Below are 23881 nucleotides of genomic sequence, written 5' to 3'. Positions count from 1 at the left end.
CATTTTGGACAACATGGATGGATCTAGAGGCTTAGTGAAATAAGCCAGACACAGAAAGACAGATGCCATGTTTCATTTATATGTGGAATCTAAACAAAACAGAGTAAACAAAAAGCAGGAACAAACCCATAAATACAGAGAACTGATGGTTGCCAAAGAGGGGTGACGGGATGGGCAAAAATGGGTGAAGGGCAGTGGGAGATACACACTCGTAGGTGTAGAATGAATAAGTCCCAGGGATAAAAATTACAGCATTGGGAGTATAGTCAACAGTAACAGCATTATTTGGTGACAGATGGCAGCTACACTTGTGAGCATAGCATCATGTATAGACTTGTCAAATCACTGTGTTGTACACCTCACACTGATGTAATATTGTGTGTCAACTGTTTCAATAAAAATGATAAAAATGCATTTTAGGGGGGGAAAAAGATGGTGAACTGTTGTACATTCTGACTATTCCCCCAGCTCTCTTCCTTTCTCCTCAGGCCTCATTCCATGAGACACAGTAATCATGACATTAATTAGGCCAATTAGTAACCCTACAGTGGCCTCAAAGTGATCAAATGAAGAGTTGCATGTCTCTCACTTTAAATCAAAAGCCAGACGTGATTAAGCTTTGTGAAGAAGACACGTAGAGACTTGAGATACTGTCCTTTTGTACCAAACAGTTATAGTCAAGTTGTGAATGCAAAGGAGAATTTTTGAATTAAAAGTGCTACTTCAGTGAATACATGGGTAAGAAAACTAAGCAGCCTTATTGCTGAAAGGGAGAACATTTTTATGATCTAGGTAGAAGATCAAACCAGCCACACATTTCCTTAAGCCTAGGCCTAATCCAGAGCGAGGCCCTAACCTGGCTTCACGGCTATAAAGGCTGAGAGGCGAGGGAGATGCAGAATAAAAGCTTGACGCTAGCTGAGGTTGGTTCACGAGGTTTAATGAAAGAGGCCATCTCCAGAATGTAAAAGTGCAAGGTGAGCGTCTAGTGCTGATGTAGAAGCTGCAGCAAGTTATCCAGAAGATATAGCTAGGGGAATTCATGCGGGTGGCTACACGAAACAGATTTTCAATGTAGATGAAACAGCCTTATATTACAAGACTGTAGAGCTGGAGAGTGGTTAGCGCCTGGCTTCAGAGCTTCAAAGGACAGGTGACTCTCTTGTCAGGGGCTAGTATACCTGGTGATTTTAAGTTGAAGCCAATGCTCCTTTACCATTCTGAAAATCACAGGACCTTGTAGAATTATGCTATATCTATCCTGCCTGTGTTGTATAAATGGAACAGCAAAGCCTTGATGACAGCACATCTGTTTATGGCGTGGTTTACTGAGTATTTCAAGCCCACTGTTGAGATCGACTGCTCATTGGCAATGTGCCTGGTCAACCAACAGCTCTGATGGAGATGTACAATGAGACCAATGTTGTTTTCATGCTTGATAACACAATATCCATTCTGCAGCTCCTGGGTCAAGGAGTAATTTTGACTTTCAAGTGTCATTATTTAAGAAATACAGTTCCGTGAGGCTATAGGTGTCATAGATTGTGATTCCTCTCAGGGATCTGGGCAAAGTTAGCTAAAAACCTTCTGGAAGAGATGTACCATTCTAGATGTCATTAAGTACATTCGTGATTCATGGAAGAAGTCGGAAGGAATATCAATGTGGACACGACTTTGGAAGAAGTGGATGACTTTGAGGGGTTCAGGACTTCATGAAGGAAGTAACGGCGATGGGGTGGAAATAGCAAGAAAACTGGAATGAGAAGCGGGACCTGAAGATGTGACTGAATTGCTGCAAGTTCAGGATTAACCTGGACGAGATGAGGAACTGCTTATGGATGAGCAAAGAAAATGGTTTCTTGACATGGCATCTCCTCCTGGTGAAGACTGTTGAAATGACAAGAATGGATTCAGAATATCTCCTGAAGTTAGTGGACAGGCAGAGGCAGGGTTTGAGAGGGCTGACTCAAGTTTTGGAAGAACTTCTACCGTGGCTAAAATGCTGTCAAAGAGCATCACATGCTACAGATGAATCGTGAAAGGAAGAGTCCGTCAGTGTGGCAAACTTCATTGCTGTCTTAGTTTAAGGACTTGACTTGTATGTGAACTATACCTCAGTAATAAAAATTAATAACTACAATTTCCCTGGTGAGCACAGCATAATGTACAGAAGTGCCGAGTCACTACGTTGCATACCCAAATCTAACATAACGTTGTATGTCAATTATATGCCATTCATAATAAAAAATTGCCACAGCCACACCAACTGTCACCAGTCACCGTGTTCAGTCAGCAGCCATCAACACTGAGGCAAGACACTCCACAAGCAAAAACATGAATCGCAGAGGACGTTTAGCATTTTCCAGCAAGAAACTATTTGTTAATTATGTGCATACATTTGTTTTTTTTAGACACGGCTGCTGCACACTTAGACCCCAGCATACTATAAACATAACTCTCATATGTACTAGGAAATCAGAAGATCCGTTTGACTTTATTATGATACTTACTTTATTGCAGTAGTTCGGTACCAAGCCCACAGCATCTCCGAGGGAATGCCTGTGTAGGGAAATTCTTCCTAAGAATCTGGGTTTCTCGTTTCTTTTTGAGAATCCAGGAGCTCGGGCCACCCTGGGCTCATCCTCTCACATGACAGGCATCAGCTGGAGCTGAGAAGAAGCCGCCCTCTTCAGATCCAGCCTGTGCCCTTCACCTCACCGTATCCCCCCACTACCCAGCGCCTCACACCCAGCTCGCTTTACTCATTCCCTTCACCCGGCTGGCTCCCACACTCACTCGAGTTTGTAACTCGTTACAAAAGCTTAAATACTACCACTTTATCTTGCATATATATAATGTTTGCTTACCACAAACACTTTAATACTAATATATCCAGGGATGCCTGAGTGGCTCCGTTAAGTGTCTGACTTCATTTCAGGTCATAATCTCATGGCTCATGAGTTTGAGCCCCGTATCGGGCTCTCTGCTGTCAGCACAGAGCCCCCTTCAGATCCTCTGCCCCCACCTCTGTCGCCCCCTGCTGGTTCTGTCTGTCTCTGAAAATTAAAAAAAAAATTAAAAACTTAAAAAAAATATTAAAACAATGCTAACACATCTAGCAAAGGAGAACCTGAGCCAAGACACTAGACACTCTGCTCTGAGTTACTGAGTGGGCGTTTACACCACGAAGAACCCCTTGTAATGCAGATTTTCAGAATCACAGTCTCGGGATGGTGGGGAGGCAAATGATTTTTGAAGACAACTCCCTGGGTGTTTTCTGTGGGGCAGTGCCCTCAATATGAACACTATGTACTTGGACATTTCTGGTCCTCCCCTCCTCCTCCCCCCAATCACCCACTGTTAAAATCTGTCCATTTTCTACCTTGATTGTTTTCCTGCCAGGAAACTGGCATCTGCCTCCCGCCGTCCCCGGCTCGCTCTCATCAAGATGGCATTTCACCAAACGGCCCTTGATCCACAGCAAACACCTGCGTGGTTGTGGCAGAAGGAAGCTAGAGGTGGTTCCTGTCTTCTGGGTGATGCACTCTGGGAAAGGAAAGATAGACGACTGAGTTACCCATGTAGCAAAGGCCTGGGAGGGACATTTCCAGAGAAGGCCACTTTGGTGGGGGTCCTGTGTTTTGGAGACCTGTGCCAATGGGATCTGACTGAGCTCTCTCTTTGTTCTAGGCTCTGGAAGAAGATCTGAACCAGAAGAAGCGAGAGCAGGAGATGTTCTTCAAAATGAACGAGGAGACAGAATGCCTGAACCCTACCACCCCAAACAAGGCCACCAAGTTCTTCCCCTATAGCTCTGGGGATGCTTCTTAACAGCCACCTGGGGCTGTGGCTGGCAGGCTGGCCTCCGAGGCCCTCCCATTCTCTGTGAACAAGTAACTCAGGACCCCCCTGCCCTCTTGCTTCCAGGCCAACTTGAATCTAGCCCCTTGCCTTGTGCTGCCCTAGCTGTGCCCAACAGACCCACCCCAGTGTTCCTTAATTCTCGCTCACTCGTGGAGGGCGAGGTTTTATTATGTGTTGCCTGAGCCTCATGTATGTTCCCTGCGAGCCCCACATCCCTTCAAGGTGTCAGTGATTTGGGCTGCTAGTGGGGCCACGGTCCAGGAGGAGCGGCGTTCTGCAGCCTTGAGACCCTTCCGCCTGCCAAAATGCCATTTTTGCTATCTGTGGGCACGAAGCTCTCCTGCTAGTCACCAGGAGTTTGTCCATATCATGATTCTTGGTGTAGTGTCAGATAAGAATGACTCCTAACGCCATTTTAGTTCTTAGCAAAGCCCATCCTGCAGCCAGCTGCTGGGGGGGCGGGGGGGGAGGGGCTCATTCTTCCAGTAGCCCCCAGTTTGCTTTCCTCTTGAGACAAGGCTGTGTCTACAGTAGTGGGATGGAGGAGAGCCTGAATCATTCATTCCGCTGGCCTCGGGGGTTTCCTGCCATCTCGTGGCCCTTTGTGTGCAAGCGCACACACATACACACACAGGGCTTGGCCCTCTGGCATTTACCCAGGCTTGCCTCTGCCCTGGGCCTCTTGTGCCAGGTGGGTTGAAACATATTCACTGCCTGAGCCTGTGCCACTGAGCATGTTTAGGTGAAGCCACTGGTTTGAAGTGTGCTAGGTACAGGCGCAGGATGGGATAGGCTGAACTGCTGGCCTGGGGTTCCCTTTGGCCCCGGCGCTGGGCCCTATGTTCAGGGATAAATTCCTTAGCACGCAAGACTTTTCACAACCCAGGCTGTCCCCGTCTCACCCCTGCCCTTCCTGTCTGCAGGTGATACGGGAAGGCTGTTTCCCTCTGCCCTTCCTGGCAGGAGTCTGGCCCCACACTTGAGGCAGAGGCTGGCAGTCGCTGGGATTTGTGTTCAGGAAGAAACAGCATCAGGGAGAAATGTAATGCTTCCTGCCCCCAGCAACAGAGCAGATGCAAAGCTGCTTTTTCTCAGATGGAATCTGGGGCCTTTGGGTTATTCAGCTGGCCTCCCACAGATTCTGGTCCCACAGGCTGCAGGATGTAGATAACCCAGTAAGAGTAATGCTCCAGCAGGCATCCAGTATACCTACAAAGAAAGCTTTTTTCACTTTGATTTCTAACTTGGAATGAATGGCTTCTATAGGAAGATAACCTGCTTTAAATAAAACAAAACAAAACTGAAGGTGAATTTTGAGGAATCCTATGGATGACGTACTGTCTGGGTACTGCTTTGTCGTGGTGGAGTGGCTGACCTCCCCAGAGGACTTCTTCCTCCTTCACTCCTACATGCTAAGGTTTGACACTTTGTCCTAAAGCATTTCTCTGCACGTTTTCTTGGCACTGTTTGGAAGTGGATCTTGGGGAGCGAGGGCAGCCATTCAGTAAGAAGGGACTTAGGGTCTCAAGGCTTACACATGCCTTGAGATGCTCTGCGGGCTGTGGGAAGGCAGCGGTCCTCTTAAGCTGGTGAACATGCAGCTTGCCAGGTTCAGCATTTGACTCAGATGCATCAGTCTTCTGGCCTCACACAAATGAGACTGGTGAAATGACTGTCCCCTTTTATTCTTTTTGGTGTGCAGGTGCTGGGAAAATGTGACCAAGCGGCAGTGTAATTACAGAACCCTGACCGAGTTCCCCCAGACAAGGCCAGCACCGGCACATGGTCAGGCAGGGCTGATTGGGTTTCGTTTACACTACTGCCTGGGGTGTGAGGAGGAGCAGTTAGGTAAAAATGAGTTTCGTGGTTCACACGAAAGTCTTGGATCATTCCCCTTATTTGGCTTTTTATTCACATTTGAATCTTGTTCAAGAGGTGCTGCTTTCCTGTTCAGTGCTGCCCAGGTCTTGATAGCTCTCCTTTCTGGATGGGGGCTGGTTGGGTCCTCCAGCCTCATGACTGAGCCAACATGCATGCCCAGCAGTGAGAAGAAGGCCCACGCAGTATTCCTCATGCCCCGTGCTAATGTTTCCTCTGTAAGGCACAGATGGAACTGTTTCTTGTTTTCAGTCCATTTTTGGCAGAGTAAATATAAAACTAACTTATATTTTCCCTTTATAAAGGATAGAAGTTATTTTTATGTAGTTTCAAAACTTTATACAAAACTTTTGTAAAATGTTCTCTGCAAAGTTTAACTGCAAGAATGTAAATATGCTTCTAATAAAATAGCAAAAGGGAAGAAACTCTATTTGCATTTGTGGTGGTTCTCTTGGGCGGGGTGGAAACAGCAGGGCAGACTGAGCCACATTTGCCAGGCAAGAAAGGGTTTACTATCTTCTCAGTGCACTGGTGCTTTCCAGGTCACACAGCCAGTCAGACCCTGGGGTGGGTGTCTGTTTTGAGAGGAGTGTGTGTGTGTGTGTGTGTGTGTGTGTGTGTGTGTGTGTGTGTGTGTTTCTCTACAGACATTTAACAACATTCTCGTTTAACAATAAACATTTGACCCCCAGGAGTTTTCACATATTAACTTACTGAATCCTTTTAATAACCTGTGAGGAAGACATTGTCATTCCCATTTTATAGATGAGCAAATAGACAAGGCAGGGGTAAGGTCAGGCCAAACTGCACCACACTGGTAAATGATGCCTATGAAATTCAGATTAGACCTTCTAGAGGTGCTGTCTCCAACACACCTCCTCTCCCACTTGCAGCTGCCCCATTACGCTCAGTAAGAGGCACACAGACACTTAACCACTAGCTGTTGTATTTAAAAGCATTTTCCTGCCAAGCTTCTAAAACCCCATTCAGGGGTTCTTAGCCTGGGATCCAAAGACCTTCCCTATCACCAGCAAGGGGTCTGAGGGTAGAATTCAGGGTGTCTTTGTTCCTGGATGGGAAAAGATTTGGTTTTTAGTTTGAGTCTTAACTGACATTCAGTATTTCCTTTCTGTATGGATGCAGGTAACCAGCTGTATTATATAAGTTAGTACCTGAGACTGTATCAGCAATAGAATTCAGAGATTTCATCTCCTGTTACTGCTGTGCAAACACCTCCAAATTTTGTTCATCATTGCGAAGTAACAGTAGTTATTGGACTAATTGCCAGCTTCTGTTATTTAAGATTGAGACATCCAGGGGCGCCTGCGTGACTTAGTTAAGTGTCCAACTCGATTTCGGCTCAGATCATGATCTCACAATTTGTGAGATGGAGTTCCGTGTGGAGCCCTGCACTGACCACGTAGGCCTGCTTGGGATCCTCTCTCTCCCTCTCTGTTTCTCCCCTGCTCATGCACTCTCTCTCTCTCTCAAAATAAATAAACGCTAAAAAAAAAATGAGATGTGCATATCACATTACATATATAGATCACATCTATAAGCCAATATATATGTAGGTTTTCTAATACTTTGATACCTATATTTCATATGTGAGGTTTCACTTGTAATCTATGTCCTTTACATTGGGCATCTGAAAGTATTCTGAGAAGGGGTTTGCATTCTTGGTGGAATGCCTTAAAATTAAGAACTTCTATGCTGTCTGCCGCCCTGAGCTGTCACTGTCCTAGAAACCTACCAAGCAGCAGGCGGTGGTCCACTCTCAGGGTGTCTCATATGTCTGTGACTTGGTGTGTTGGGGCAAGGGGTGCAGCGCAAGCAAACAGCAGCTGGCATGCCGCCATGAAGGGACAGAAAAATGACTGAGGTTCCCGGAGAAAGGATTCATGAGACCGATGAAGAGATAATGCATCAAGGCACACATGGAACTTGAGAAATGAGATCGTTCTGCATTAACGAAGCCCTCTTATTCACTAAGTGCTTGAGGTGCTGAAATGAGTAAGACATGGGCATGGTCTTCAAAATCCTTGTCCTGCTGAGGAAACAGACCTGGAGAAGCAGAGTGTCAGTTCAGGCTGACAGAGCCTCGGAGAATGAGGGAAGAGCTCCCAGAGGCGGTGATGCAGAATCTGGGCCGACTAACTCCTCTGGGCAGAATGCCTTTGGGGATTGGGTTCTCAATGGTTTACAAGCCATGAGGCTGGAGAGAACAAGGCCAGACCCATGTGCCCGGGCCCAGGCTGACCCTTACTATCCCAAGGGCAGTAAGAAGTCTGGGAAAGAGTTTACTTAGGGGAAGGACAGTTGAAATCATGACCACAGCAACTCAGGAGACCAGCTGAGGACAGAGATTAACACTGATGTGGGGCGTCTGGGTGGCTCAGTAGGTTAAGCGTCTGACTTCGGCTCAGGTTATGATCTCACGGATCGTGGGTTCGAGCCCCGCGTTGGGCTTTGTGCTGACAGCTAGCTCAGCGTCTGGAGCCTGTCTTCAGATTCTGTATCTCCCTCTCTGACCCTCCCCTGCTCGTTGTCTCTCTCTGACTCTCAAAAATAAATAAAAAAACATAAAACAAAATTTAAAAAAAAAGAGATAACACTGGTGCTGAATGGGGATGATGGCCCACAAAGGCTGGAGGCTTTAGGAAGGAAAGGGCAGGCTGTAGGCTACGCAAGGGCAGGGAGTAAGACTCTAGCTGACCCCTCAACACTTAGACCCAGCCTGCTGCCACAGCAAAATACCCCATCTGAGCGGCTTGTGCCATAAAGGATCTGAAAAGGGAGCAGCGGAGGTCTGGGGGCTGGAGACTGGGTGTGTATTAACCTACCGTGGTACCAGAGAGGTTCACTAGGTCTGACCAACCCATGTGTTGCCAGTTAAAAACAAAACCAAGAGAACTTCCACTTCCAGTGATGGCAGACTAGGTGGTTCAAACCAGTCCCTCTAAAGCTCAGGACAATTAGAAAAGCAGGGCAGAAATATTCAACATGTCTCCTTGAAGGCACAAGGCAGTGAACTTAAAGCCAGGGTTGAAACAAAGATAGAAGGCCAGAGAGGATTCTGGTATTTTACCCTGAGAACATTTGCTGATCCTAGAGAGGATAGAAATGCAGACCCGACCAGAGTGCCAGGATCTCTGCAAGGACAGCTTGTACATGTAGTCAGTGCACTAGTCACTTCTGGTGTCCCAGTTTTGGGGAGCTGCTACTCCAGGATATCTCTTGATTGCCTGATGTGGGGACTGAAGTGGCGAGGGGCGGGTGTTGTGTTTCAGGGTCCCACAGGACTGTAACAACTGGAGACAGTTGACGGCAGACTGGACTACCACCCCCAGAACACTGCTGCACAGACAGTAAACTAAAACACAGCCTAGTCTTTCTGTGAAAGAGGTCTAAATGCTTGTGCTGGAGCTCTGGCCTGCGGGGCTTCAGGTTGAGCACACATCTAGAGGCCTATGGAGGTGCCTATGTAGGCTGGGGGGAACACCATCTTTGTGCTCTGCTTCTGCCTTGCTCCAGCTCTCCCGTATCTCTCAGAAACGAGCATACACACTTGTCTGGAGCCCTGATTTTTGCCAATGTCATCCACGGAACACCTCCAGATTACCTTGTCTGGTGGCCAGCAGGGTTCATGCTTGTGGTCTCACAGCACTGTATATATCTGTATACTCAAGAGCTGCTACCTGAAGGTCTGGCTTCCAATCAGCCTGAATCTAGAGGCTGAGATCCCCAACTTAGGATGGACAGAGCTTGGCACAGCCTCAACAATGAGAGCTTTATATTAAAAATAAAGGCTGCATGGAAAATCATAGAGGTTCAAGAGACTACCAAGAGTTAGACAAGGTTGAACAATAACATTCATCTCTTACACAAGGCCACTCTTTCCAGACTAGAAGAGGCGGTTGTTTCACTTAATACAGAGAAACAAACAGAGTCAAGCAAAATCAGGATATAGGGATATGTTCTCAACCAAAGAACAAGATAAAACCTTAGAGAAAATCTTAATGAAATGTGTAAGTAATTTACCTCATAAAGAGTTCAAAGTAATGGTCAGCAAGATGTTCACCCAATTTGGTAAAAGGATGGTGCTCACCCAACTTGGGAGAAGAATGGATGAGCACAATGAGAACTTTAACAAATGGATAGAAAGCATAAGAAAGTACCAAATAAGACACACAGAGCTGAAGAATACAATAACTGAACTGAAAAATACAGTAGAGGTGTTCAACAGCAGACTCGATGAAGCAGAAGATCAGTGAACTCAAACACAGGACAGTGGAACTCCCCAGTCAGAGCAGCAAAAAGAAAACAAACAATTTTAAACAGTGAAGACAGCATAAGGGATTTGTAGGGCAACATCAAGTAGACTAACATTTGCATTATAGAGGTTGCAGAAAGAGAAGAAAGGGGCAGAAATTTTACTTGAAGAAATTAAGGCTGAAAACTTCCCTAAGCTGGGGAAAGAAATAAACACCCAGATCCAGGAAGCCCGGAGAATTCCAAAGAGATAAACTCAAAAGGCCCCACACCAAGACATATTTCAACTAAAATGTCAGAAGTTTAAGCAAGGAGAGAAATCTTAAAAGCAACAAGAAGAAAACCAACTTGTTATATACAAAGGAACCTCCAGTAGACTATCAGCAGATTTTTTCAGCAGAAACATTGCAGGCCACAGGGAGTGGCAGGATACATTCAAAGTGCAGAAAGAAAAAAACCCTTCCAACCAAGAATACTCTATCTGGTAGAGTCATCATTCAGAATTGAAGGAGAGAGAGAGTTTTCCAGGTGAGCAAGGCTAAAGGAATTCATTATCATTAACCTGACCTTAGAAGAAATGCTAAATATACATTATAGGCTGAAAAGAAAGGGTGCCAGTTAGTAACAAGAAACCATATGAAAGAGTAAATCTTACCAGAAAGGTAAATAAACAGTAAAGGTAGTGGATCAATCATTTATAAAGCTAGTAGGAACGTTAAAGAATAAGCAGTAAAATACTACAATAATTAGTCAAGTAACTAAAATAATTAGTCAAGTGATACATAAGATAAGTGTAAATATTGTGACAACAAAAACATAAAACAGGCCAGGGGAGACTAAAAACATACAGCTTTAAAATGCATTCAAATGTAAGGTGTTATCAACTTAAAATAGAGTGCTATGAATATAGGTTGTTATACGTAAGCCTCATGGTAACCACAAAGCAAATACCTATAGGAGATACACAAAAGATCATGAGTGAGGAACCTGAGCATCACTAAAGAACGTCATTAAGCCACAAAGGAAGAGAGCAAGAGAAGAAAGGAAGAGACAGAAACTACAAAACAACTGAAAATAATGAACAAGATAACAATAGGTACAAGCCTATCAATAACTACTTTAAATGTAAAAGGACTAAATTCTCCAATCAAAAGACAGAGAGTGGCTGAATGGATAAAAAAAATAAATAAAACCATCTACAGGATGCCTACAAGAGATTCACTTCATATGTAAGGATACACACAGACTGAAAGTAAAGGAATGAAAAGGCTGTTCCACACAAATGGAAACCAAAATAAAATTGGGGTAGCTATAATTATATTTTAAAAACCCCCCTTTAAAACAAAAACATAAGAAACAAGGGCACATTGCGTAATGGTAAAGGACTCAGTTCAATAAAAAGGTGTAACTTTTATAAATATTTACAGACCCAATGCAGAAGCACCTAAGCATATAAAAGAAATATTAACTTACCTCAAGGGAGAAACAGCAACACAATAACAGTAGGGAGTGTTAATATACCACTTATATCAATGGATAGATCATCTGGAGAAAAACTCAATAAAGGAAACATCAGCTTAAATAATACCTTAGACCATGTATATTTAACAGATATATATGGAACATTCCATCCAAAAGCAGCAGCATAACACACATGGAATGCTCTCCAGAACAGATCATAGTTTAGTCCACAAACTAAGTCAATAAATTAAGGAAACTGAGATCATCTTAAGCATCTTTTCCAACCACAATGGTATGGAACTAGAAGTCAAATACAAGAAGAAAACTGGAGGGGCGCCTGGGTGGCTCAGTCAGCTGAGCATCCGACTTCAGCTCAGGTCATGATCCGCAGTCCATGACTTCAAGCCCCACATTAGGCTCTAGGCCAAAAGCTCAGGGCCTGAGCCTATGTTGTATTCTATGTCTCCCTCTCTCTCTGCCCTTCCCCTGCTCGTGATCTTTCTCTCTTTCAAAATAATAAGTAAACATTGTAAAAAAACAAGATAACTGGAAAATTCACAACTATGTGGAGATTAAACCACATGCTACGGAACAACCAATGAGTCAAATAAAAAAATCAAGAGAAATTAAAAAATATGCGGAAACTAATTAAAATGGAAATACAATATCCCCAAATTTATGGGATACAATAACAGTAGTTCTAAGAGGGAAGCTCATACTGATAAAGGCCTATAAAGAAACAATAAATATTTCAAATAAATGACCGAACTTGAAAGTTCAGGGAACTAGAAAAAGAACAAAATCGAAAGTTAGTAGAAGGTAGGATATAACAAAGATCAGAGTACAAATAAATGAAATAGAAACTAAAAAGACGGGGTGCCTAGATAGCTCAGTCATTTGAATGTATGACTCTTGGTTTCTGTCCACGTCATAATCTCGCAGTTTTGTGGGTTTGAGCCTTGTGTTTGGCTCTGTGCGAGCTGTGAGAAGCCTGCTTGGGATTCACTCTCTCCTACTCTCTCTGCCTCTCCCTTCCTCACACTGTTTCTGTCTCTCTCAAAATAAATAAATAAAACTTTAAAAAGCAACAACTAAAAAGACAATAGAAAGAATCAATGAAACTAAGAAAGATTAAAATGGCAAACCATTAACTAGAGTCAGTCTCACCAAGAAAAAAGAAAAGGTTCAAATAAAATATGAAAGAGGAGACATTACTGATACCACAGAAATAGGAACACAAACAAATTGGACCACCTGGTAGAAAAGAAAAAGTTCCTAGAAACACACAACCTTAGAAGACTGAATCATAAAGAAAATACGAATGTACCAATTGCTAGTAAGGTGACTGATCAGTAATCAAAAACCTCTGAACAACAACAACAACAACAACAACAAAACAAAACAAAAAACCACCCAAGAAATAAAAGTCCAGGACCAGATGGCTTCACAGGTGAATTCCGCCATCCTAAGAATTAATACCAACCTTCTCAAACCCTTCTGAAAAACTGAAGAGGAGAGAATACTTCCAAACTCATGTTATAAGGCCAGTATTACCCTAATGGCAGAACTGGATGAAGATTCCACAATAGAAGAAAATTCCAGGTATCACTGATGAACAGAGATGTAAAAATCCTCAGCAAAACATTAGCAAACCAAATTCAATGATATACGAAAAGGACCATATGCCGATGATCAAGGGGTGGAAAGATGGTGCAACACCCACAAATCATGACCCACAACATCAACAGAGGGAGGAATAAAAGTCATATGATTGAACAGATGCAGAAGAAGCATTTGGCAAAATTCAACATCCACTCATGATAAAAAAAAAAAAAACCTCTCAACAAAATGGGCAGAGGGGACATCCCTCAACATACAAAGGTCATAATATGACAAGCCCATTAATATCACACTTAACAGGGCCTTTAAGATAAGGAGTAAAACAAGGATGCCCATTCTTGCCGGGTTTTCCCCCACACAGTCCTGGAAGTCCTGGCCAGAGCAATTAGGCAAGAAAAAAAAGGCATCTAAATTGGAAAGCAAGGAGAAAATGGCCACTATTTGGAGATGACATGACACTAACTATATGTAGAAAATTCTGAAGATGCCACACACAAACACAAAAAGCCTGTTAGAACTAATGAACAAATTAAGGAAAGTTGCAAGATACAAAATATGCAAAAAAGTTTCTACACACTATTAACAAACTATCAGAAAGAGAAATTAAGAACACAATTCCATTTACAATTGCATGAAAAAGAATAAAATACCTAGGAATAAATTTAACCAAGGAGCTGAAACATCCATACACTAAAATCTACAAGACACTGATGAAAGAAAATGAAGATGACACAATTAAATGGAAAGATATTCCATGCTCATGGCTTAGAATATTGTTAAAATGTCCGTACTACCCAAAGCAATCTACATATTTAATATAATCCCTATCAAAATTCTAATATAGTTTCTTACAGATATAGAACCAACAACCCTAAGATTTGTACGGGACCACAAAAGACCTCAAATAGCAACAGCAATCTTCAGAAAAAAGAACAAAGCTGGAGACATCACAATCCTGGACTTCTAATTATATTACAGCGCTAAAATAATCAAAACGGTATGGTGTTGGCATAAAAACAGCCACAAAAGCCAATGGAAGAGAACAGAGAGCCCACACGTATATGGCCAATTAAATTATAATAAGGGACCCAAAGGTTTTAAAATGGGAAGGACAAATCTCTTCAGTAAATGCTGCTGGGAAAACTGAATAGCCACAAGGAAAAGAATGAAAACTAGATAAACTATCAGGGCACCTGGGTGGCTCATTCAGTTAAGTATCTCACTTTGCCTCAGGTCATGATCTCACATCTTGTGAATTTGAGCCCCAAATCAAGGTCTGTGCTGACAGCTCGAATCCTGGAGCCTGCTGTAGATTCTATGTCTCCCTCTCTCTCTGCCCCTCCCCATTCATGCTCTGTCTCTCTCTCTCAAAAATAAACATTTAAAAAAAAGAAAACTAGGTAACTATCTTACATTATATACAAAATTAATTCAAAATGGATAAAAAGGCTTGAAGGTAAGACCTGAAACCATTAAACTTCTAGAGGAAAACATAGGCAGTCAGCTATAAGACATTGGTCTTGGTGAAGATCTTTTGGGATCTGACACCAAAAGCAAAGGCAAGAAAAGTAAAAATAAATAAATGAACAAACAAGCAGGACTATATGAAACTGAAAACCTTTGGTACAGCAAAGGAAATTCTCAAAAAAAAAAAAAAGGCAACCTATTGAATAGGGAGATTATTTGCAAATTATATATAATAAGGGGTTAAATTATTTTAAAAAAAAAACCTCCTACAACTCAATAGCAAAAATCAATCTGATTAAAAAACGAGCAGAAGACCTCACCATTTTTTTTCTTTTTTTCTTTTTTAAGTTTATTTATTTACTTTTGAGAGAGAGTGAGCAAGCAGGACACAGGCAGAGAGAGAGGGAGAGACAGAATCCCAAGCAGGCTCCACACTGTCAGTGCAAAGCCCGATGTGGGGCTTGATCCCATGAATCATGAGATCATGACCTGAGCCCAAATCAAGAGTCAGATGCTTAACTGACTGAGCCACACTGGTGCCCCAGACATTTCTCAAAGACAGATGGCCAAAAAGTATATGAAAATATGACCAACATCACTGATCATCAGGGAAATGCAAATCAAAACCATGATGAGCTATCACTCACACCTGTTAGAATGGCTATTATTAAAAGACAAGAAACAGCATGTGTTGGTGAGGATAAGGAGAAAAAGGAATCCTCACACACTCTTTGTGGAAACGTAAATTGATGCAGCCCCACAGTGGAGAACAGTATGAAGGTTCTTCTAAAAATTAAAAATATAACTATCATATGATCCAGCAATTCCATTTTTGGGTATTTATCCAAAGGAGATGAAAATATTAACTTAAAAAGATATGCACTACCATGTTCATTGCAGCATTATTTATAATAATCAATACAGGAAAACAATCTGCATCTATCAATGAATGAATAAAGAATATGTGGTGTGTGTACACACACAATGAAATACTATTCATTCATAGAAAGGAATAAAATCTTGCTATTTGCAACAGGAGAGATGGACCTTGAGGTCTCTGCATAGATACAGAGAACAGATTGGTAGTTGCCAATGATAGGGATCAGGGGCAGGTGAAATGGGTGAAGGTGGTCAAAAGATACAAACTTCCCACCATAAAATAAATAAGTCATGGAGATATAATGTACAGCATGAGAACTATAGTTAATAATACTGTATGGTGTATATTAAAGTTGCAAAGTAGGGGGTAGGGCGCCTGGGTGGCTCAGTTGGTTAAGCATCCAACTCTTGATTTTGGCTCAGGTCATGATCTCACATTTCTCGAGTTTGAGCCCTGCATTGGGCTCTGCTCTGATAGTGAAGAGGCTGCTTGGGATTCTATCCCCCCCGCCCGCCCGCCCCTCCCTTGCTTGCTTTCACTCTGTCTCTCAAAATAAAGAAACTAAAAAAACAAACAAACAAAAACTGCAAAGGGAGTAGCTCTTAAAAGTCCTTATCACAAGAGATAATTTTTTTCTAGTTCTTGTTAAAATCAAACAAAAAATAAAGACCAGACTTGAAAATTCTTTGGGTAGACAAAACCAGTTGAATCATACAAAGCTTAACTTAGCTTATTTTGTAAGGCAAGTGAGGTTAACTTGACCTGGGACACTTCTTCTTGCTTATGCCTCTGAAAATCATAAATGAAACTTAAACGGATCCCAAAACTGATAGGAGGTAACCACTAACCAATCCCTTTCATTTAAGAAATTCTAATACTGTAACCAGTCACTGCCTTTATACCACATAAATTGGTTTATAACAATACACCTCTGAGGCTCGTTTTATGTTTTGGTTTGAGGGCCCCTGGCTTGAAAACTGTCTTTTTGGTGTAAGCACAATAATTCTTACTAATATTACTTTGGGGATTCATTGGTTTTACATCTGTTTTTTGTTTTTTCCTTAACTTTTGACACTGTGGTGTCAGAAGTGAGATCCAAAGTAATTACCCAATGACTTCAACACTGGTGAGCAACCAGGTGCTATACTCACACAGTACACTGCACTCACTGATTTCTCACTGGCCCTGGTATTTCAGGGTACATCTCTTTTGATCTGAGCTCCAGTATGTATGTTCTGGGCTCTCCAACTTCACTGGTACATATGCTTTCTGTTGAAGCTTCTTGGTAAGTCACCTTCCGTATCTAAGGGGAAAAACACATGATTCTCTGGATTTTAGGCCATGGTAGAATTACCAAGGCTCCCATAGATTATTTGTGTTAGGGAATCTAAAGGCAAAGGTGGGTTCTACCTGGTCTAAAATTCTTTCTGTATGTCCTATAAAGACTCCTCCTTCTTGTATGCATAGCTATTATGGATGAGGATCTTATGTATTTTTGGAAACTGTGTGAACTTTCAGATAATTTGGAATTGCAGCGACCCATTTGGAGGCCATTTAACTTAGATAAATCCAGCTTAAACAGCACCCTTCAAAAGAGAAGAGCAAAACTCTCACAGGTAATGGAATGCATCCCTTGACTGGTATGCAGAAGTTTCTAAATGACAAGCTGACTCCGAAAATAGCTTCTGCAGAAGAATCTTTATAGCATGCAAATAAAAAATGTTTTGTAAAAACTATGGGCATCTAACCAGGCAACATTAACTTAGTCCCTCTGCCAAATACAATTTGGATCCAACTATTCTTTTGAGTTTTACATTATTGTACCTGAAACATAGTAAAAATTTTAAGATAAAAATATAAGGTCTCTGTGTGTGTGTGTGTATGTTTATGTCTATCTATTTATGGATATTATGTATATGTGATATTTTTAAAAGAGTTCTATTTAGGGGCACCTGGGTGGCTCAGTCGGTTAAGCATCTGACTCTTGATTTTGGCTCTTCACGTTTCATGGGATCAAGCCCCACGTCAGGCTCTGTGCCAAAAGTGTGGAGGCTGCTTGGGATTCTCCATCTCCCTGTCTCTCTGCTCCTACTGCCCCCATAAATAAACAAACACTTAAAAAGTCTCAAAAAAGAGTTCTATTTAATTGGCTGAAAGCAAAAGAAACACTTTGTATAAATGAATTATTCCTAAAACTCTCAGAAATACATACTCTAACCTGAATGTTTTCCAAGTTCACATGATATGGGATAATCCATTTTTTTTTTTAAAGTAATCTCTACAATCAATGTGGGGCTCAAACTCACAACCCCAAGATCAAGAGTCGTACGCTCCACTAACTGAGCCAGCCAGGGGCTCTGGGATAATCTCTGATAAACAGAAAGTGGTTTAAGTTTGTTGGTTTAGTAAATACAGGCATGTATTCAGAATTGTCAACTAAATGTAATGCAAACATACAACTTTTTCTACCTGGGTTTACTAGGCAAATAAGCTCATGCTATATTTATGTTGCAAAATTTATCAACAAGAAAAATAACTTAAAATGATGGTTAACTGTTTCGTGTCTAAGCATAATTATTAAAAGAAGTAACAAATTTAAATAAAAGTTTACATTAAATTATACAATGAATATTCATTGAATATATGTCATTCTCAAATAAGAACATACTGAGAAATGGATTGCTTAATATGCTTATCTAGTTTTGGCATTTTAATTTTTTTAATGTTTATTTATTTTTGAGAGAGAGAGTGAGACCAGGGGAGGCAGAGAAAGAGGGGGAACAGAGGATCCAAAGCGGGCTCTGGGCTGACAGCAGAGAGCCTGATGTGGGTCTTGAACCCATGAACTGTAAGATAATGACCTGAGCTGAAGTCAGATGCTCAACCGACTGAGCCACCCATGTGCCCCGGCATTTTAATTTTTACAGAGACAAAAGATATTTGGACAGAGACAAAAGATATTTGGGTGTATTAGTAAATGTTTTTGCCAGACTGAAAAATTGTACCACAAGGGACTCTTGGGTGGCTCAGTCAGCTAAGCATCTGACTCTTGGTTTTGGCTCAGGTCATGTTCTCACAGCTTCATGGGTTTGAGCCTTGCATCAGGTTCTGTGCTGGCAGCGTGGAGTCTGCTTGGGATTCCCTCTCTCTTTCCCTCTCTCTGCCCCTTCCCTACTCATGCTGTCTCTGTCTCTCTCAAAATAAATAAATAAACTTAAAAAAAAGAAAAATTATACTATGAAAAACATGTCTCTAAAAATTGTAAATTTTATATCTATGTATTTATAAGTTTGCTAATCTACTGGATGCTAATATATGAAAGATAGTTCACAATTATCTGTGCCTTAGTTTTCAAGGGAAGGTAAGGATTACTAATATTAAAATTTGTAATCAATATGTAAAAATAAATCTATTAGAGACAGTAAAAGTTAAAAGGATCTAATTTTGTATACAAAATGTGGGAAGAAAATCAGGTGTGTTTATGTGCAGAGTATGCAAAGAAGATAGGATGGTTTTTCATTATGGAAAAAGAGGGTATTGTTGCCGGAACTAAAATGGTTGTTCCAGAATAAGAAAGTAAAAAGAATGGGAAAGAGTCTAAATGGATATAGAAAGCTGCAGAAGGTTTGTGGAAAAGCAATTTTATGTTGTAAGGTCAAAGCTGAGTAAAAGTGAAGATTTACCATAAGGGTTTTTTAAAAGTAAGTTTTAACATATAGTGTATTTATATAAAACTGTAACTTAATTTTCTTTCATTTGCCAAAAGGACAGTTTTTGTAGACTATTGGTCTGCTCTTAAAAAGATTATGGAAGGGTTTCCTCTGACTTTTAAGTAATTTGCTTAGAAAACAAAGATTCTATATTTTATCAAACTAATTTCCTGTGGCTCATGCTGTCTTTATCATGCTTTTGATTACTTGGTCAAAAACCTGAGTCTTCTGCATTAAAAGAGCTAAGGTATTTTTGTTTTTTGTTTTTTTACAAATATACAACTTTCTGTATTTGGCTTTGAAATTTTTTGTTACTTTGAATGGATAATTAAGTACAGTTTAACAGTGAAACTGTTATCCTATCTGAATATCAAGTGTTTTAAATCTTTTGACACTTTTAAAAAAATGTTAATTTTTTAAAAAATATTTTTTAATGTTTTATTTATTTCTAGGAGAGAGAGAGAGAGACAGCGTGAGCAGGGGAGGGTCAGAGAGAGAGGGAGTCACAGACTGAAACAGGCTCCAGGCTCCGAGCTGGCAGTCAGCACAGAGCCCAACGCGGGGCTCGAACCCACGAACCGCGAGATCATGACCCAAGCGAAAGTCGGACGCTTAACCGACTAAGCCACCCAGGCGCCCCAGAAGTTCAATTTTAAAGAGCTCTTAAAAAAAAAAAAAAAAAAGGCTCAGTTGTGCATATATCAAATTTGAGATGAGTATGGGACATTCAAAGAGGTATGTCACTTGTGTATACACATCTGGAACCCAGGAAATACCTGGGATGGAAATATAAATTTGAGAAGGTATGAAGTGGGTATTTGAGAAAAACAAAGCAGAAGATATAAGCATGACCAAAGAGATATACATACATCACAGAAAGAAATTTGGATTTTATCCTGAAGGCCACATGCAACATCAGCTTCATACTGCAGACAGGTAACTAGCTGCAGTGTAAGGAATATACTGTGTTGGGGGGGGGGGTGTAATAATTAGGGCCTTTACAGTAATCCAGGTAAGAGATAGGAATTCTCATATACAGTTTTTTTTAAATATTTATTTTTGAGAGAGAGACATACACAGAGCGTGAGGGGGAGGGACAAAGAGAGAGGGAGACACAGAATCCAAAACAGGCTCCAGGGTTCAAGCTGTCAGCACAGAGCCTGATGCAGGGCTTGAACTCACGAACTGCAAGGTGATGGCCTGAGCCAAACTCAGATGCTTGATAACTGAGCCACCCAGGTGCCCCTACTTATTTATTTTTAAAATAAAAAAAAAGAGAGAGAGAGAGTGTGTGTGTGTGTGTGTGTGCGCGCGTGCCAGTGCAGGGGAGGGGCAGAGAGAGGGAGACAGAATCTGGAGCAGGCTTTGTGCTGAGACCTCAGGAACCAAAAGACCATGACCTGAGCCAAAGTCAGACACTTGACTGACTGAGCCAGCCAGGTGCCCCTCATATAGTTTTATATCCTGACTTTTTTGACTTGTAACATGAGCATTTAGGGATGCCTGCGTGGCTGTCGGTTAAGTGTCTGACATTTGATTTTGGCTCAGGTCGTGATCTCATGGTTTGTCTTTTGGGCCCAGAGTGGAGCTCTGCACTGATGGTGGGGATCCTACTTGGGGTTCTCTCTCTGTGTCTCCCCTGCTTGCGAGCATGTGTGATTGCTCTCTCTCAAAAATAAATAAACATTAAAAAAAAAAACAACCAATGGTGCACCTGGGTGGCTCAGCTGGTTGAGTATACTACTCTTGGTTTCGGCTCAAATGGTGCGATCACGGTTCACGAGATGGAGCCCTGCGTTGGGCTCTTGCATTGTCAGCGCAGAGCCTGCTTGGGACTCCCTCCTTCTCTTGTTACCCCTCTCCAGCTCGGGCTCTTTCTCTCAAAATAAATACACATTTTAAAAAAATACTTTAAAACAAAAACACGAGCATTTAACAATGTCACTAAAAGCTCTCTGGAAACATAGTTTTAAATGACTAAATAACCTACCCACCTGTAAATGTACATAATCTAATCTATTTAACCACCGTAACACAATTAGGCATTTTGGCTATTTTCAGTTGTTTATTAGGAACCTTATCCATTTATAATGAACCTATCCTCTCTGCTAGGTAAAATCTTTTCCCCCTGCCTCAGTGATAAAATCTCTGGCAAATCTCGTATGTTTTCCAAAATTATTTGATTACTTCTAGTTATCAAGTTTTACTTTCTCATTTGATTTATAACTTTTTCTCATTTGGCTGAAGTCTGAACTAGACTTAGAAGCTTGTAGTAAAAAAGACAGGCATGGCTGGGATGACAATCACCAACTGCACTGTTTGACCCTCACGTATCTTGTTCCTGTGCAGTCAGGCAGGGCTTGTGCTGCCCAGAGACATGTGACTGTCACACCTGGGCTAAAGCACACTGAAAAGCCCGTGCATTATCCTGCCATGAAGAAAACGGGGGGAGCTATGTGTTCAAGATGGGGCAGAATGAGATGGTGACTCCTCTAACAACTTAAGTCCCTAGTGACCATGTGCAGCACAGTCCTCTCTCTGCCAATTCCTGTAGGACACGAGGCATATGCAAAACATAAACTTTATTGTATCAGCTGTTGAGACTTTTAGGGCTACTTGTTAACTATGCCAATATAGTCTACTTCATCTTTTCTGTCACTTTGCTCTCTTCCTCTTCTTCCTCACTTAGTAGAGTGCATCTGGCTCCTCCAGGGTTGAAGTGATTATGGAGTTATGGAGGGAAGGAAAGGTAACAGGTTTGTAATGGGTACATTTGGTGCTCCACCCAAGTCTCCTTTATAATCTCTGTTTCCCAACCTCTCAACCCCCGATCCCATCCTCCAGCTTGTGTGTCTTTTGCTTCTCACCATCCACACCTGAGACTCTCTTCAAAGGCCTGCTCCCAGGCTGCTGGAGCCACTGTGTCTACAGACACAGAGTCAGAAGAGCCCGGGCATTCACATCCACCCACCATAAGGTGGATCATAGCCAGTGATTGCCTGGAGTATGAAAGTAGGAGTATGGAAGCCCAGGTTCCTTTGTAACAAGTCAGGGCAAATCTGAGGCATAATTTATATTCCAAAGCTCTCTTGTGGGATCAGGCTGAAGGCCTTCTCCATGGGACTTTGTTTGAAATCTCAGCTTTGCTCTGCTCTTTTCCCCTTTCCTATCCCACTTCTAGTCATTTTCCAGTTTTTCCTGGGAGCATTTTCTTAATAGATTCCTTGCTCCCAAATTCCCACTTCATAGTCTGCTTCTGAGGAAATAGACCAAAGATATTTGAAACTGGTACTTGTCCTAGGAAAAACAGACTCTAAGGATGGGATTTTGTAATCTGATTACTTGCTGCCCAGGTGGCACTAAGGACATTCTTACTGATGGAAATGCACCTGCGATGCTGTGGCGCTGCCATTACTAACACATGTGTCTTTGTTCAACTAGAACCAGATACAGCTGACAGGAGTTACATGGGTTTGTGCAATACAGAGGGAACAATCATTTAAAGGGCTATGGAATTAGTTTATTGTTGCTGGATGCTATTGATGCATGGAAGAGAGAAAATGACAGGCTCAAGAGTGCTGAGGAAGGGATTAAAAGTTCCAAAACTAGAGGTGCCAGTGCAGCTCAATCAGTTAAGCATCTGACTCTTAATTTCAGCTCAGGTCATGGTGTCACAGTTTGCGAGATTGAGCCCAATGTTGGACTCTGTGCTGACAAGAGTGGAGCCTGCTTGAGATTTTTTCTCTCTCTCTCTCTCTCTCTCTCTCTCTGCCCTCCCTCCGCACTCATGCGCTTGCTTACTCTCTCTCTCTTTCAAAAAAAAAAAAAAAGTTCCAAAACTAAAGCACATCAGAGACCCATCATTAGAGGAAGGGTTCTGGAGGCCAGACAATATATGCAGTCCTGACCCAGTTCTTTCTTACATTGGGTCCAAATCTTCACAGATGTACCTAGTGTTCATTTCCTTGGGACCCAAATGCATAATCAGGTTGCATACACTTAGTGTCTGGGAGAGCCCTTACATTACTTCCTTGATCTATGTAACAAGGACTATTATAGTAGGTAAGGCCAAATGAGAGCTCCTGAACTACAATCCACTCCAAGCCTGGTTGAGATAGTAATTCACAAACAACAAACAATACTGCCTCTTGGGTAGAATGCTGTGCTAACACTAAAAATGTAAAGGATTCAAGGGTAGTATGACCCTGTATACTATGGTCCATATGAAAAGCAGAGGACAGTGGAGTACTGCAAACTTAACTGAGTGGTAGTCCCACTGCAACTGCTCCCTATGATGTGGTATCTACACGAGAATGAAGCAACTTAGCCTCTCTTGTATAGCACGTAGTTACTGATCTAATGAAGGTATTTCTTTCAATATCCATCAGAAAAGAAAATGAGAAACAATTTCCCCTTCGTCGTGTGGTCAACAGCGTACATTCACAGTCTTGCCTCAGGGCTCTTCTGTTAACTCTCCTGTTCTCTGTCAAAGCACAGCCCAATGGACCCTGATTTTCTGGATCTTCCATGGACCATTACATTGGCCTATTAAATGGCTAATGTAAAATATTAATTGCACTTGATGAGCAATAAGTGGCACCTACTCTAGGTGCCTAGTAAGACCATGTGCTCCAGAGCCTGGAAGGTAAATATCTTGTTATGCTAGGATAGTTCTGAAGTGCTCAAGGACTTGGGCCATGTCATGCCAGGACATCCCTGTTAAGAGTAC

The 23881-nt window shown here is 41.9% G+C and overlaps 1 protein-coding gene across 1 annotated transcript in view; it reads left to right on the top strand.

Moving 5' to 3' along the window:
• STK10 (serine/threonine kinase 10) overlaps positions 1-5366 on the top strand; it is a 118899-nt gene extending 113533 nt beyond the window's left edge. Inside the window, exon 19 of the mRNA XM_039235714.1 lies at positions 3691-5366. Coding sequence (XP_039091645.1) covers positions 3691-3831 — 141 coding nt within the window. The 3' untranslated portion in view covers positions 3832-5366. The remainder of the gene's footprint in view (positions 1-3690) is intronic.
• The last annotated feature ends 18515 nt before the right edge of the window (positions 5367-23881 follow it).

The sequence above is a fragment of the Hyaena hyaena genome, unplaced genomic scaffold, assembly GCF_003009895.1.
Source record: "Hyaena hyaena isolate Hyena2069 unplaced genomic scaffold, ASM300989v1 scaffold_102, whole genome shotgun sequence".
In the NCBI taxonomy this organism is placed as follows: domain Eukaryota; kingdom Metazoa; phylum Chordata; class Mammalia; order Carnivora; family Hyaenidae; genus Hyaena; species Hyaena hyaena.
The sequence above is the reverse complement of the archived record's forward strand: the minus strand, read 5'-3'. Positions and strand labels throughout refer to the sequence as shown.